The sequence below is a fragment of the Perca flavescens genome, chromosome 1 (genome assembly GCF_004354835.1).
Source record: "Perca flavescens isolate YP-PL-M2 chromosome 1, PFLA_1.0, whole genome shotgun sequence".
Taxonomy (NCBI): Eukaryota; Metazoa; Chordata; class Actinopteri; order Perciformes; family Percidae; genus Perca; species Perca flavescens.
Genome location: NC_041331.1, coordinates 12,767,705 through 12,785,223, shown reverse-complemented (window position 1 = coordinate 12,785,223; position 17,519 = coordinate 12,767,705). Strand labels below are relative to the sequence as shown.

General features: G+C 37.8%; 1 protein-coding gene across 1 annotated transcript in view; it reads right to left on the bottom strand.

Moving 5' to 3' along the window:
• luzp2 (leucine zipper protein 2) overlaps nucleotides 1–17,519 on the bottom strand; it is a 124,276-nt gene that overhangs the window by 48,602 nt on the left and 58,155 nt on the right. The window contains exon 10 of the mRNA XM_028595879.1: nucleotides 15,181–15,243. Coding sequence (XP_028451680.1) covers nucleotides 15,181–15,243 — 63 coding nt within the window. The remainder of the gene's footprint in view (nucleotides 1–15,180; nucleotides 15,244–17,519) is intronic.

The window sequence follows — 17,519 nt, the reverse complement described above, 5'->3', positions numbered from 1 at the left end:
TATCTGTATACTTCTTCCACTACTGCCATAGGGTGAACATATCAGTCTTTCCAGATGCACCACTGCATTATTATCATGCATTAGTTTTTGCTTTTATGAAAACATTGTCCATTTCCTTTTTTGATCATATGCATCTGTTAAGTGCTTCTTTCCAGGTATACCTCATTGAATAGCTGTTGAGTTGTGAAAGATGCTTGGCAAGGCTTGAGGCTATTCGTAGAAAAGAGATTAGGTGCACTCTATTGATCTTAGCAAGAAAATTGAGATGGACTGGCATTTCAAAGAATAGTTGAAATATTCCATATGAAATAGTCTGAATTCCTATCAGCATAATAGAGCTGTAGCCCACCTCTGCAGTAACCCACCCACCTGAACACTAATCTTTTCTGGTCATTTCATTCACTGTCATTCCTATTTGTTCAAGCTGAATCCAAACTGGCAGACCAATCTGATGATTCAGATGGAAATGATGTCAGTGCAGTCTCTAATGCTGAAAGGGAATTATCTGAGAGATTAATTGAAGCACTACAACTGTAAAATATGAAGAATGCCTAGAGAAATTGATATTACTTCAAATTTATTAAATTAAACCTTGATATACACAATGAATTCAAAGCATTTCTATCCTCTCTCTGAAATGTAGTGGTGAAACAAAATGCAGTTCCTGTGATATTTCCTCTACAGCTCTAAGAGCTCCTGCACACTGCCTGTGTGAGCTTGTCAGCTGAGTGGCATGTCCGTTTTTATTTCGGCTCCCATGTTAACAGGTTAGAGCTTGCACAATGCCAGCGGGACACGCACGTCTTAGTGCGTGTCAACGTGGGCATGCTAGAAATAGGACCGATGCCTAGTTTCCAGGCAAAATAGAATACAAAAAGATGTTTATATGTCATTTTGACACAAATACATTTAATAAATGACATTTTGATGTTTGAAAGTCTCTAGGTTTTGACATAAATGCAGATATAAATGTACTTTAAAAAAAAAAATCATAATAATTATTGATTTTCAAATATTTAACCTGTCAATACAGAACAAAATATTCTGTAGCCTAGTTTGCCATCAATACTGCCGACGTTGTCTTTGCTGTAATCAAATCAGTTTATATTTATTTTTAACTTGGAGTATACTACGCTATTATTTCATTTTATCAATGGGAAACATACATGTGTACAGACAAGGCTAGCAGCAGCAGCTGGTGCCGTCAGACACATTTCTGGTGTGCAACGACATAGAAAACGTCACGCAGCCGCAACGCAACCTTTGTTTCTGTTGGATATATGACTGATAGCATTCATATTTTACTTCATGTATTCATGTGTTTTGTTGACGAATATTGTCAGTTGGGAATATTTTTTAACAGAAACAGAAACGCCACGCTCACGCCACGCAGGCAGTGTGCAGGAACCCTAATACTACATCACAGATCTTTTTTTTTAAAGGACAACACCAGAAGAGAGAAGGCATGGAGTTAAATTACAGTAGTGCTTGGAGTGGAAGGTAGATACTAGCTTAATAAACACGTGACTGTACTGTACTGTGTAGAGACAATATAATCTATGAGTCGGGCAGCAAGACGCTGTCGGTGTGCTATGGCACGTAGCGGAGGACGGAATAAAACTAGAATGCAGCACAGACATGCCCAGTAGTTTTTACTGATGATGGTTAGTCAGTGCACGCCGGACATTATACATAGATTATCTCAAATCAGTCTCAACTACTAAATCTTGCATTTCTCTCATTAAGGTTTCAGAGTTGCAATAAGGACAATTTCACAAAAAAGAACACTGATGTTTTGAGGTTAGGTAAAACTGTAGCCTGCTCAAATGATAGAGCAGGTTCCACATAAATCACATGGTTGGTAGTTTTAAATTATAGTAGAGCAAGACACTGAATCCTAAACTGCTCTCAATGTGTACAGCATGTGTAGGTAAAAAAGCTAGGTAATGAAAGACTAATGACTGTGGTCTCCATGGTCAAAGCTGGACATTCAGTTCACGACACTTCCTATATTGGCACCTAACAATGGGAATGATGCATTTTGAATACTGAATTGTGCAATGTAAGGATATGCTTGATGCCAAAACTGCCCAATGGCAAATCAGTATTTGGAGCTTCTATGGTTGTTTAAAAGTGTCCTGGACAATCAATAACCTGTGTTTGTAGGCAGTTAGCTGCCTAATATCATCACAGCTGGAGCTGTTAAGCATGATAGGTTTTTTGTGCTTCAGCTGTGTTGCAAGCAAACTACGTAAACAATATGTAAGAACAATTTTCAGTGAGCAAAATAAAAGAAAAAAACAACTTAAACTACTGCAACAGAATAAAACTAACATATTGTGATATTTGAAGGCCTAACTCCTAATTGGAGAAGTTGTACACATAAAAGCACATTTTATAATCATTACAAGTACTTCAGAGTAATACACATACCAAATGAATAACTTCTCTTCCTTGCCCATCACTCTCTTTTAGCTCTGTTTTCGGTCTCTACCAACTCCTGAGGGAAACATCTGGCTCCTTAGCTGCTAAATGCTTCACTATGTTCACACAAAGATAGTGTACTGTGGGATATTTTTTGCTCACAAAAGTCTGTCTGCTATGATTATTGTGGTAAATTTACACAGGATAAGAAAACATCTGTTACTATCAAATGAATATAAGGAATACAAACAAGTACCTCTGGATTGCAAAGTCATGCTGAGAAGGTAGGAATTTTTAATTTGTTTGCAGAACAGTTTTCATGGAGCTTGTCAACAAAGGGGGCGGGTAGGGAATTTTGGAAATCCATGAACACTACTTCTCACAGGTAATATTATTGCATTAGATAACCTCTGTCTTCAGTGATGGTTTTTAGGTAATTTTGCGGTAAAAGTTTTACTTTTGCGGTTGTTTTTTACATGGTAGATTTGCTCGCGGATTAGATAAATCTTGTTAGAGATGAGCATGGCTAGTATTTTATCACTCATATCTCCCTGAAATATTAATCTGGTCTGATTGGGGCTTCAGCCTGAGTATACTAGAAAGTGCAAACAAAACACTGAGATAATTATCTATCACGTTTTATCAATTAAAAAGTTCTGAAAAGTCACATAAAAGTCAAAGAGTTTCTGTAATTACAATTTTAATTTATTTTGTCTGCAATTGTAGTGACAAATACTAGCAGGAGAGGAGTCCTTTCAGAATTTATGCTTCAATTACTCAGGGAAGTAAGCATTTGTTTTCCCAGAAAGTGTTTGTGTTATATCCACACTTATCACACAGTTTCTCAGTTTGGTAAAGAACATTCCTTATATAAACCTGTCGGTTAGAACAGGTGGACAAAGTCACACCATCTGCATGCTTGAACACCTGTTCTATGTTTTGCAGTTCTGATTTTTTTATAGCTTTTGAATCTTTCTTCTCCTTTAATGGCGGTCCATGCTCTCATTCCCAGGCACTCCACTAAAGTTTCCATAGTAAAGAAGAGTTTGTCAAAAGTAAGACATTGCTTTTAATGACACATTAATTTATTTGGTTTTAGTGTTATCAGATGAATTGCTTTATTAGTCAAATAGAAATGAGTTACATTGTGATAGAATAAAAAATGAACGAAGGATAGTATTTTTTTCCTTTTCTATAATAAGGCTCTGTTTTTTCTGGTCTGGAAATACTGTATTTTCTGATGTCTTGACACTGTCTCAGGGTGTCATGACATTTTGAAATTGAACGTCCTATGTAGCCACAGTGTTTGTTATGAAAACCTCTGGCTACAATAAAGTAGGGGAAAAAAACATTGAATGTAATTTTGTGAACATGTCAAAGAAATATTGGCAGTCACAGCCTTCATCAGTCTTGAAGCACTTGGATGTATTTCTGGAAAAAAATAGAAAAAATCCACTTGATAGTGTCACAGCTGAATACCACAGAAAACTGGTCACTTGTCTGGAAGCGGAGGGCCAGAAATCAATATCCATGGCAGACTGTGAGGAATAAAGCAACACTGCTAACTGACAGCATGTCACCATGCCTCTGAATGCATGTGGCCTGTCTTTACTTCTCTCCAACAAGTTTCTATGATTTGAGTTCAGCGCCAGCGGCCATAAAGCCACACAGAGTCCAAATTTCGTATTAAGTGCAAAACAACGTGGAGAGTGACACAAATTTGATCCTGCTTCTAAAAGAAATTATAAGACTTATGCATAAATGTAGAAGCTGACAGCAGGTGGCTGAGTTACCCAGACAGACATCCCACACACTGCAAATGAGGAAGTATGATTTTTCACTTCAAGTTGACGCAAAGCTCAGAGAGAAGCATCTCCTTGATGGCGGGGGTAACTTTGTGGCTGATTGCTACTTTTCTTCCACTGTGGAGTTGAGGGTCGATATGATCCAGAGTTTTCTGATGGCTTCTCAAATGCAACAATGTATATATATATACTGTAACTTGGGATAATCAAAGCAGCGTAGTCAGTCAGTTCCTACTGTGTAAATAAATACATTTGACTAAACATCTCAGCAGGCACTGAATTGGTGATATGTAGGTCAAAAGATGTCAAGCCGTAAGGTCAAAACTTGACTAAACTTGGTCAAAAAGCGTAAGTCTTTAGATGTCTGGGTTGCACGTAGTTATGACCAAATATAGTCATTTAAATGCTATTGAATAAACTGTTATGTGTTACCTAGACATCTTAAAGATTTCGCTTTTTAACCCATTTTTAACTCTATAATCACCAAATCAAGAAATGTTTCTAACTGTGATTAGCGTAAAAACAGCTGCATTTATGTTTAGTTACTGCAGTCTTAATATAAATTGTACAGCTGTACAGAAAGGGAGAAACAACTAACTTTCATCTATTCTGTATCTGTAGGCTTCAGGATATTTTAGGCTGCGATAGTTTTTGTAAACTGCTAGCTACCATAGACAGAAACGGAAAAAGGAGTTTGTTTCCCTCTGACTGTCACAGATGAAGCTGCACAGAAAGTGAATCGCAAACAATAGAAAACTTGACTGTGACAGCAGTGTTTTTGTGTATATCAAGGAGCATTCTGGAATAGGGAGTTCTGCTAAATGTGGAGATATTTTGGACGTACCAATTCATTATAAATGGAGCAACCCTCAGCTGTGCAGTGAGACAATAGATTAGAGACTTGTATCTGTGAGTTCTAATATTGTTGGAAAATGGTTTATGGCTTCAAACTAATTGGACAATCCCAGGCTGTGAGAATAATATATGGAAATCGTAAAAGTGAGAAATATTACCTGTAAATAAAAGAAGATTGCTGTATTGGCTATTTCATGAACGGTAACTGCAATCTGTCTTTTTGCATATTACAGCATTTTGGCAGTGGAATAAAATGCAGATTTAGTACAAGCCGCCCCCTGGCTGCCAGAAGGAACACGCCCTCTTGTTAGTATGAGACACTGAACCAACACATTCTGCTTTCAGGTTTACCTGCCACTCCAGATTTCATTACAGACAAGCAATGGCCGGATTACTGTACTGAATATTCTCTAAATAGCTTTTCTCTTAACTCACAAACTGCTAGATTTGCTCTCTGTGTTTATGTACAAATTAATTGTCCATGGAAGACCTCATGTTTCCTTCTCACGCAGGGATTTAATACGGCCTAACTATATATGCCAATCCCTCAGCTCTCTGTTATTAGTTCCAATTAAAAAAAATAAATAACCCATTATAAAACCAAATGAGGAATGGTTCACTAAGTTCCTCACCCTGACGCCATCTCTTGCATAAGCGGCCCTGCTGATAATGAATCAACAAACAACAATGTCAGAAAACATCTCCAGCACAGCAGCCTCTGCTATAGATGACACAGTTTGCAGCAAAACCCAGATCACAAAAACACTCAAATCCACTGCAGGTATTATCCATACCGCTCATGGCATCTAAATCCCAAAGACTTTCACTTTGAACCCTCTCGCTACAAAACTTGTCTCTTTATAGATTGGCTGCAAGAAGTTTCCGCATCCTGAAAATTTACGGAACAATTTCCAAAGTGTATTTTATAGACACAGGTTTTTAATTAATTGTACTCTCTAATGGCACAGCAAAAGTGAACAGTGAATGACAAATCAATTACTTCTCTTTGTGCCGAGGTAAACAAATCAAAACTGCCTATTTTGCACTAAGGAGCGAAGAAATCACTCAACAGACTTTGGGTTCGGACGTAGAATTAATCAAAAAAAGCATTTTCCCTCTAATAATAAACCAGGGGAAAGTAACCTATGTTTTTATTTTTTTTATTTTTTACAGAATTGATTTCTGCACTGCTGTTATGTGCTGCAGCAGATAGTTGCAGTGCTTCTCCATTTGGAACAAGCTTCCTGTCAGTGTCAGGGAAGCAAATACTGACTATTATAGCTTAACCCCGAGACTCATTTATTTAAAGCAACACTAAAGCACTTTTCCCGCTTCGGTCCCCCTACAGGTTGGAAGTGGATTTGTCCATTACATTACATTATGCAAGTTTGCCAGATCGGGTAGCAGATCTGTAGTTTGAATGAGACATAATAAGACATTACGACAGCGGTAATGGAAAATTCTGCTTACAACCTGTAGGGGGACCGAAGTGGGAAAAGTGCTTTAGTGTTGCTTTAATGCAGCACACAAGAAATAATGGTTCCACGATACCAACAAAGCCATTTTTCTTTCAAATTTACCCTGCTCAACAGTATAAAGTAGCAAGACCAATGCGCTGTTGTTTGGTTGATATATATTATCAAACAGTAATGTGCAGTTATTTACTCCTGAATACGTTTTTGACACTGATTGAGAAGAGACGTGTCTACAGTCTGTTAACTCAGAGGTTTACCCCGAGCCACATTTGATTAAATGCTAAACTGGCCTCTGGGTGTGTGTGTGTGTGTGTGTGTGTGTGTGTGTGTGTGTGTGTGTGTGTGTGTGTGTGTGTGTGTGTGTGTGTGTGTGTGTGTGTGTGTGTGTGTGTGTGTGTGTTAAAGCAAGGATTCACTGACAACTTTCCGGGTTTCCCCCTGATCTCGGTGGAGGGAGAATCAATGCTCCGTGTGCTGAGATCAGAGCTGTGTTTATGCTGGAAATTGTGTGAAATGAGCACAATGTCATGGAATGCAAGTACATGCTCTCTGCATGAAAAGTGAGACAAAGACAAAAGGATTATGTGTAAGATAAATGCCTAGAAAGAGATCTGACGCTAAATTAGCAGGGTGGATGTTGGGGCATACACATCTGCCTTCAATTCTAACCAACCAGGCACATTTTCAAACAACACATCTTACTCCTTAATAAAATAAAGTTTGAACCCTCATCAAAGCTTTATTATGCTGTTGATAGCCTCATTCATAACGATCTAAAAAAGTACAGGAAGCTCTGAATTTGTAACTAAATAGGTGTTGATTGCATTGGTAGTCTTGCCATCAGCTCTTAGAAGTGTAATCAGCTGCTGTTGATTTCATCTACGTGTTAGTCTACTAAAATGATATCTTTATTTCCTGGTTTTGCATGCATGGCCAATATAAAACTGCTCTCATCTGGATGTTGCCTTTGATGTGTGATTGACAGTCAGAAGCTACTCTGTTGTATTTTCAGTTCAGGTTGTTGGGGGGGGTCAATCCTATAGTTTTTGGCTGTGATAATATCGTGGTCCTTCTCCACTCTCTGCTATGTTGGCATATTGTCATAGCAACCAGAGACACGTGGATTTGCTGTTCCGATTTTATTTGGATCTAAATGAAATGCCCGTACCATCCCAGCATCTGGACTTCTGTGAGAAAAGTCTGAATAAACTGTGGTGATTTTAGGCTGTGCTTTAATGTTTTGTGCAACGTTTGGGTTTTGCACAGTACATCATAAAGAAAATGCAATTTCCTATGCTGTTAGCTTGACTGTTCAGCTCACCTTTCAAAGGGTGAACAGGAGACAACTTGCTAATTTCACATTATGTACATCACCGTGGAGGAATATAATGATCATTCAATTTGCATCCATGTCATACGGATCATTTGCTTTAGAGTTCATGCTCAGTTCACCATAATGTCATTGATGTTTTCTTTTAATATTCAGAGCACAACACACACACACACACACACACACACACACACACACACACACACACACACACACACACACACACACACACACACACACATAAGATCGAGCTGCACAGATGTGTTTCCACATGCTTTGGAGGCCAACATAGTCACTTTTTTCTAGTTTACAATTTTTGAGTTCAGGTCAGAAGAAACTTAATTTACTCACCTGAAGGGAACATCAAACATATACTGCATTTAATGTTGCCATGTAGCTAGAATTCCTACCTGTGGTTTCCAACCTTAGAGTCAGGACCACTCAAAAGGATGGCAAGGTAAATCTTGGGGTCATGTGATTTTTGACAGCATAAAGCTCAATTTATGATCCTGTGTTAAATCCACGTCATAGGTACCAACATAGGTACGTAGAGATACGGACCCTACGCCGCAGCCCGCGACATGCACCTGTTAAAAAATGTAACTACGCGTTGCGGTGATGCAGAACACAACAACTGTGATTGGTCCGCTTGGCCGTGGCTTGGTAGTTCTCCTTCCCCTTTGACAACATTTAATCAACTTTTCCTGCTACAGATTTCTGGCCAGAAAGTACTGAGTACTGAGAGACACTTTGTTTCTCTCACTACGCCTCTAGAGTCGGTACTCGCTCCCAAGCCAGTCACCGTTCCCTTTAAGAGATACACTAGAACGATGCAGACACCAGCGCACAAGTATAAACATCAGGCCACTTACGTAGGCTACGGGTAGAGCCACTGGAGAACCATAAATCCTGCTTAAGAAGGCAGACAAATATATATATATATATATATATATATATATATATATATATATTCTTTGTTGCACAAAAATGGACTTTGCTTGAATCTTTCTTTTTTCTTGTGAATTATTGGATAATTTTGAATCCTCATGCCTCAGAAATTATTCAATTTCATAGATAGGGCATGGGAAATCTCTCTGTGGCTAACTCTTCACAATTTGCAGACCAATGCAACCTGCAAGCAAGTGCGGAAAATTGACATTGCTTTGTTTTAAAGGGTCACAAGCTGAGAAAAGGGAACAAGCACTGTAAACTGTACCCTCCAAAAGTTTCTAGATAAAACCACAAAGCCAGAACTCATTCAATGTTGTGATGGAGTTTGGTTAATTATTTGAATGATTATTTAGCTTACAGCACCATCACACATGCAGTTTCTGAGTGATGCATGCATTCAAATCGCCACTAAAATACACTTATAGGTAATTGTGTGTACTGTCATAACATTTCACTGCACTTAAATCGATCATTGCCATCTAACTAGACCTTTTTCATTTACAATAAACACTGTCACTCTCGCTGGATGTCGAGTCCACCATCGCTCTTGCGTAACAGGTCGGGCCTGCTGTCTCCGATATGTGAGTGTAATCGATCAGGCTGTGTATCATCTGTCTATTCGGTGTAAAAAAAATTACATTGCATGTCATCATCCGTCCCACTCCATTTCCCGTAACCCTCCATTATTGTCAGTACACTTTTGCTCCTAATGCATGTCAGTGATCATATGTGTAAAATGAGTTGTGATAGAGTGGTTGGTGGTGATCAGAGCTTCTTTGTGTCGTTGAGTAATATAGTGGTGGAGGAGCGAAGAAGCCATTTATTCTTCAATGCAATAATGCCATGCAGCTTAGTGTGCTGTTTAAAGAAATAATATGAAAATGGATAATTATTTTTGAAGTTTTTTCATAAGACAGATAATTCAGGCATTTTTACAGATAATTCAGGCATTTACTAGCCAAATATTAAAAAAGTCACAGATGGATTTTTTTGTCTTATGCATATGCTACCTTTGGAATATGCAATTTATTTTCTTATTGTATCCGTGCCTTTTTTTACAATTCGGAGCACACAATGAACGGATACCTTTATGGCATCAATCAGTGGTAATTCAAATAAAAAAAAAAAAAAAAAAAAAAAAAACTGCATGGCTTGCTAGACTATGAAATTAAGCCTCTTCTAACTTTAGTGGTTTCATCTGTTTTGTCTTTGTCCTGTTCAACACACAAAATGATGCAGTTTGCATTTTCTGGCCACTTTAGTTGCTTGTCACTTTTTTTTTCTTCCAGTAAGAGTATCACTGAGCGATCCAGTAAATGCCCTGATGCACGATTCTTTTCTGCCGTTTAGCCGGGGAAATTACATCAGGAAGACATGAAAGGAAAAGAAAATGACGGGAAACCATTTTAGAAAGGAAAAAAAAAACATTAGCATCAGTAGCAAGGAGCTGAGTGTGTGGCAAAGCTGTCTATTACAAAGCTCCGCGAGGACCTGATGAATCCCGGTAGGATCCAAGTCAGTCTGTAAATCATTCTCCCTCAAAATACTCATAATAAGCCCTGAAAGCAAATCATTGATAATGACTTCACCGTGAATTGCAGCCATAAAGCTTCCATGTTGACACCACAACACAATTCACAGTGATGTGCGACATAAAAATAATCTGAATGCTGGTGTAAACAAAGGATATGGTTGTCTTTACAGATGTTCATTTCAGCTCTATCAGGAATTTGTATACACTTTACAGAACCACTCAGAATAACAATGCTGAGTAATGGTATTACATTAGAATACTAGAGGATTGTTAATCAAGTGTTAGGTGTGCCAGTTTATTAGATACACTACATGAATGCAGTCTAATACAACTAGGGTTGGGTATCGTTTGGGTTTTTTCAAACACCGAAATTTTCGTTCTTGTTCGGTCTTGTTACTATCGTTTACATCGGAACCGGTGCCCTATTGGCAATAAATCCTGCCTTCATTTTTTGTTGTTGCATGTTCATGTACGTTAATAATACTATATTACTAAATATTACAAAAATATTAATATTAGAAACACCTAAGTATAACGCAATTAATGTCATATTACATTGCAAATAGGTGTACCTAATAAGGTGGAAACTCAGTGTAAAATATTACCATTAAATAATATAGTGATATAATCTATGCATTTACTCTAAGTTAATACTCAGGGAAGAAATACCTTGTATTTTGTACTGGAACATGACGGACCAAATAATTCAAGCTCAAAATACTGTCCACAACATACTGTTTTTATCAGCTTCTTTTTTATTTTGGCTTTGCTTTTAAGTTTTATTTTCTTTAAAATTTAAATATTAAAGGATACAAACGGTCGATGATCGGTACTGCATAAAAACAGACAACTTTGTTGAAAAAACTATTGTACAGTTACCTCTACCACCAGAAACGCATGTTTGAGGTTACCGTAGCATCTTTGATGGTGGTCTTCAGTGATATATAATGTATGTCATTATGCAAGAATTTTGTCAGATGACTTCCCTTTCAAGATGCAAAATTTAGAAAGTACTTTAAGACCGATGAGACGGATTCTGAGGTAGAGAGACGTAAGACTTAGGAGAGTGGATTCTGCGGTAGTAAGACAGAGGAGAGTGGATTCTGCGGTAGTAAGACAGAAGAGACTGGATTCTGCGGTAGTAAGACAGAGGAGAGTGGATTCTGCGATATTAAGACAAAGGAGAGTGGATTCTGTGGTAGTAAAATAGAGGAGAGCGGATTCTGCGGTAGGAAGACTGTAAGACCGAGGACCGCAGAGTCTGCAGTAGTAAAATAATACATAAATACTTTTGAGCACACAAGAACACAAGTGTAATAGATGCAGAGTAATGATTCTCAAGATTCTCTGCACGTAGCCATGACTTAAATGTCACAGTGTCAAAAAAGTTCCCAGACTTGACTTTTGGACTGTTGACCACAAATGACCCCTATTTGATTATAAAGGCCCTTAAACCGAGCATCCAAGATATAAAGTTCTGGGAAAAAAAGGCAAATCTTAAAAATGTCAACAATCAAGCACTTATATGATGTTATATGATGCAATGGGTCTATAAAAGGTGCTTCCTATTCTCGTACTCCTGCTCTTTGCTGTGTCCTCCTGCCTGCAGAGTAAATCTCAGTGACTAACCTCAATGCTACTTCAGTTCATATGCAAAAATATTTACATGGCAATTCTACCAAAATACTACCGTTTCGTTTTCGAGTCTATTCAGTTACATTTCAGTTCACTCTAATTCAGATCAAAAATGTTGGCAACTTGTCAGCTCTTTGTTTTGGCAAGATTAGTGTATACATCGATGACTGGCTTATGGTAATGAGGTTTAGCAGAAAACTGAACTTCGTTTGACAAACATCAGAGCAAAGATCATTATCATACCTCTCTGTCAGTGTCTTGGTACCTGTTCTATTTCCAAATCAAGATGATGTTTAGGAATAAAGTAATCCCTAATTGTTCATTTAAAAGTCACATCATGGCCTCCTTTATGGGTCATTTAGTCACTTAAAGCAATCTGCCTCACAGTATTGCCAACATGGGCAACCTCCTACTGTGAAAATGACTTGATTGATTGTGGAAGTGTCTCTACATTTAGCTCTGATTACCCCTTACAGAGTTAGGCATGCAAGAAGAAATTCAATAGATAACAATCAAACATTCATATATATTTAACTGCTAGCTGAGATGTTACTTTTTAAATGCATTTATGAAATATTATTCAAGGCATACCAACTTTATATATATATATATATATATATATATATATTTTTTTTTTTTTTTTTTTTTTTTTTTTAAATATGTCATTGACTTTTCTTTTTTGTGTCAATACATTCATCATTAAACAATTGCTCATTACCTGAGATCAAACCTCACAATCTGTGAAATTTAGGGCAACTACATGATAATCCTTTTTATTCTATCTCCAGGTATGACTTCATTTGGCCTTTCATTTTTATCAATATTGACAGAAACACAATTTGGGAAACACACTACAGTATCCTCAAGCAGGGCATGGTAAAAAGAAGATTCATCTGATCCTTTCTGTCTTTTGTGATCAACTGTAATGTCTGATAAATCCACAGAAACCTTCATTCTGGCAGGCACTTCCCTAAACAGCTTGATCGCAGTAAATTTATGTCATTATGTCATTGTTTGGTTCTTCATCTGAAAATGTTACCAAAGCAGAGTTTAGTCAAAATTGGTCTCAAATTAATTTGAACATCTGGCGATACTCAGTTTTCTCACTGCAGCAGTGAACAGTATGGCATGGCAAGTTTTAGAATCTCTTCATCATCATTTCTCATGATCTTGTGATGCAATTAAATTGCCTGCCTGCAGTTCAAAACACAAGAAAAAACATCAACATTACCAGGGGACCTCATGTGATTTACAAATTACGCCCCCAAGTCTGTGTTTCGTGCGATGCATTCGCACAGGATCAGCGAAGTCTGTATTTTACTAGAATTTACTGACATTATCCCCCACTCTGTCAAAACTTTGATTTATAATTGGCAACGCAGCCAATGCAACTCCGAATCACAGGGATGCTGATTGGCATCTGATTATAACACAACCTCTGTGTCTGGCAAACTATGGGACGTAATTTGCGGTGGAATTTTTCCTTTACTAAATTACTGACAAATTATAGACATAGCATATTCGCACGGGATTGAGATCACAGATGACCTCCGTGATTATTACAAATTACCAGAGGTCCCCAGTTAATATTAGTCCCGTGCAAACAGGGCTTATGAACGTGCTACAAGTTATATTTGTTGTGCCATTAAGGTTCCTGATGACAAGTTAATCACCTCAAAAGCTTGTTCGCTCAAGAAATGCAGTCAAAATGAGCCCAAATTTGTATTTGCATTTCTAGTGCAAATGGAGTCAGTTAAAAAAAAGGTATACATCCTTATACCCTGTTTAAACGTACATATTTATTTTGAAAAACGGAGACATTTCCCTTCGTTTGTGCCCTTCATTTACACGCAAATGGAGAATTCGCCTCTGAAAACGATTCTTTCTAAAACATCCGGCCAGAGTGGAGATTTTGGAAAACCCTCCAACAAAAACAAACTGCGCCAACCTGCACCATGAACCATAACAAACAGTGTTCCAGCTAATAACTGACAAGAAGCAGCTGGTTGAGTCATGAATACGCATTGTGGAAGTAGCCTACGTGCTAACGCTGCTGCATTGATGGCTCAACCAGCTCCTTCTTGTCGGTTATTGGCTGGAACACTGTTTGTTATGGTTCGTGGGGCAGGTTGGCGCAGTTTGTTTTTGTTGGTGTTTGCGGAGCCTGAGCTGTCTACAGAGACCGCGTGTGTTCAGGGGACAGGCAGCTAAAGGATAGTGAGGAGATGTTTGCTGTATGTTATAAAAAATGTTGGAGCCTAAAAAACGCGTCACATCACTTAGAGCACCTTTAAGTAAAAATCAACTAATTTGGCTAGCGCTGCATGATTCCCTTTCATTTGTCACACAGTATTGGTCGGCAGAGGTTTCATTGTGATATTTTCCACCTCCTTTTTCATGTTACACAGCTGACAGACAAACCACAGATACAGTACCAATGGAACATCCAACTTTAAACATCTTGCCGAAGTATCTATGTTGCATTTAATGGGCCAATGTTTTGATGTTTTTTTTTGTATTTTGGTATTTTTATTCCTACGAAGCAAACAGCAGATACTGTGGTATCACATATCTTCAGTACAGCTCAAATGGTATTTGCAAGCAGAACTTTGTTTTTCTCCAGCTGTCTAAGGCATTAGCGGTAAAAACTTTGGTGTCAGCCCCTCAGAATCAAAGAGAAAACAAACTATTTTGCATTGATGTTCGACAAACATGCAGAGAGAAATCCATCGCAGGAGAAGAGAGACAAATTTCTCAACCAACACATGCCATGACAGTCACGATCACAATCATGATCAAAGACACACTCCAGTGTTTACAACGTGCTCGGTAAAACATACACACACATATATATATTTATATATATATATATATATATATATATATATATATATATATATATATATATATATATATATGCCAGCGTTTGTCCACCTTTGATTGAAAGCAACAAGCTCTCTCTCTGGAGATTGTCAGAAGGCATTTGCCAAACACAGAAAATCACAAAATAAAATGGAAGTAGATGAAGCAAGGGGATTGGGTCCCTGATCAGAAAATAAAGTTAATTCTTCCTTTATGGTTACATATATACCTCATGAAGGCATAAACTGAGACTTCATGACGTCGAATGCATGATTCAAACCAGCCTTAAATGATACTCTGATGACTCACCTCTTGTTGTAAATCCTTGATGATTTTGGTTTTTTTCTCCATCTCCACTTTAAGAAATTTGATCTGAAGACAGAAAGGACAAAAGAAAGATGATCATACTGAATGCCCCGCTTCATTGTTTGTTTGTTTTCCATTCAGTGAACACATTTAATGAAGGTTAGGGTGCTGAGCGTGGCCGTTTAAGCGGTAGGCTATATGTGAAATTAAGTGCATTGAATGAAAGCAATTATGATAAGCAGTGTCAGTATGTGATGTACTGCCTTCTAATATTAAAAGACAAAGCAGGCACTATTCCAGGATTTTTTGTTATTGTCAAAAAATCCCATGAAAATACCAAAACTAACAATGCCTTGGCCCCTCTTCCCCAGTATGTCTGTAACACTAGCCCCAAGCCAATTTGGGTGAAATAAATACATAAATAGGTGAGGTCTGTAGTTTTTTAGAAAACCTTACTCAAACAGGAGTAAATAGTTCATTTTGGAGGGCAAATTTCAACTGCATATTAATACACATTTGGTGGTTTATTAGGCCTACTTGTTTACAACTGCAGGACGGCGTATAAGGGTTTGACTCAAAATAAACTACAGTGCTCGCATTAATGGTAATGAAGGAACACGTCACCCAATGCAACAGTATGGCTCATTGATTTAAAGAGAATAGTTTTTGGATGACAATAAAGCTCTATGACACAGAGAATTGAGTTTTAACAGGGTTTGGATAAACTCTTATATGTAGTATTGATTTATTGTTGGTTATAGCCTTTTCATGGGATTTGTTGACAATAAGGAAAAATAGAATAACACCAGACTTAATCTGTTACCAATATTTATAATCTTGATTTACATTTTATAGGTACCATGTTGTACAGAAGCAAAATCCGGTCTAATTCCAAGTCACATTTTTTTTCTTCTAGTGAGGCACAGTGGGGCTTATAACTATAAAATAGACCACACCCATTGACTCACATCCCCAGGCAGAGGGCATGATAGCATACACACAAAGATACACAAATACATACACATACACAAATGCCATGTCCAGTCTCTGCCCCCGAGAATAGTAAAACAAAAAGGATATAAACATATATAACAGAAAAAAAGAACATCCTGCTGCAGCATTTACTTTGCTAATTAGCAATTGACTAAAATGATAAATGAAAGCAGCATATGCATAAGCTAAGTGTACTGAATGCTTGTGATTATGCCAGTGCAAGTCGTTACAACAGTGTTTGATTTTTTGTCCTTCATTTAACCAGCATGAGCAGTGCTGGTAAGATTACATTGAGTATTACATTAGTATATTGAGGCTCCCACCATAAATGAACACTATTCCTTAAAAACTGACAGTGGCACAAAGTCCCCTTGCTGTAGTGAAACTTTAATTACACAGTTTTCAGGTGGCCTCCCATTAAGGCTTAAAGATGTTTTATCTCAGATATTGTCGGATGTTTTCTCTTGTGTCATACGAAGTTAGTTTAGCATACAGTAATAAGTGTCCAACAATGTTCTTCTGAGGCTCTCTGATTGCAGTACATGTGATATGCTGAGGCATGTATTCCTGCAGTGAGCAACTACCTACTTTCCACTGTGTGCCTGATTTAATAGCCTATGCTAACCATTCCAGAGTGATATCTTTGTTTATTGCAATCCTTGTATCATGAACCCAGCATGTCTTGCTGGTACAGGCCTGTGGCTCGTGTTTAGCAGCCAGACAGAGGTTCAAACACCAACTGCAGATGGCAAACTGCTGCCATGGGCTACCGTATATAAAAAAATAACTGAATTATTTGGTGTTTGTGTGGGTGAGATAGATATGCCAAGGTTCCGTCTTTCTTTCTGTTCTCCATTCTGAATAGACTGTTTTTAAGAGTTGTGTGTCCTTGAGAGAGGTTATCGAGATAGTCTGGGGGACAAAAAGGAAAAGATTGGCGGGGGTTGGTGACCTCGTACCAGTTAAGTACCCTAGGGAACTGTAAACTAAGCCTTTCCCAGTTGGCTCACATTCCCAAGCAGGGCATGATAACATCAAGGTTCATGTTTGAGCCTTTCAGTCACCGCCACAGCCCCCGGGAATGGTATTAAAAAAACAACACACATCCTGGTGCAGGTCTTCAGTTAAAAGGAGTAGAAAAGTAAAGTAACAAAATGATTATTGTTCATTATTTTATCTATTTTTAAGCTACAAAAAACAGCTAGCTTGATGAGGAGTTTTAAATGTAAAGAATGGAAGTGAGCAGGAAAATGAAGCGTAGCAGGAGCCAGGTGTTGTTTGAGCTAGACTAGAATTAATAATTTTGCCTGAAATTAATAGATTATGTAGTGATGAAATGATTTGTCCAT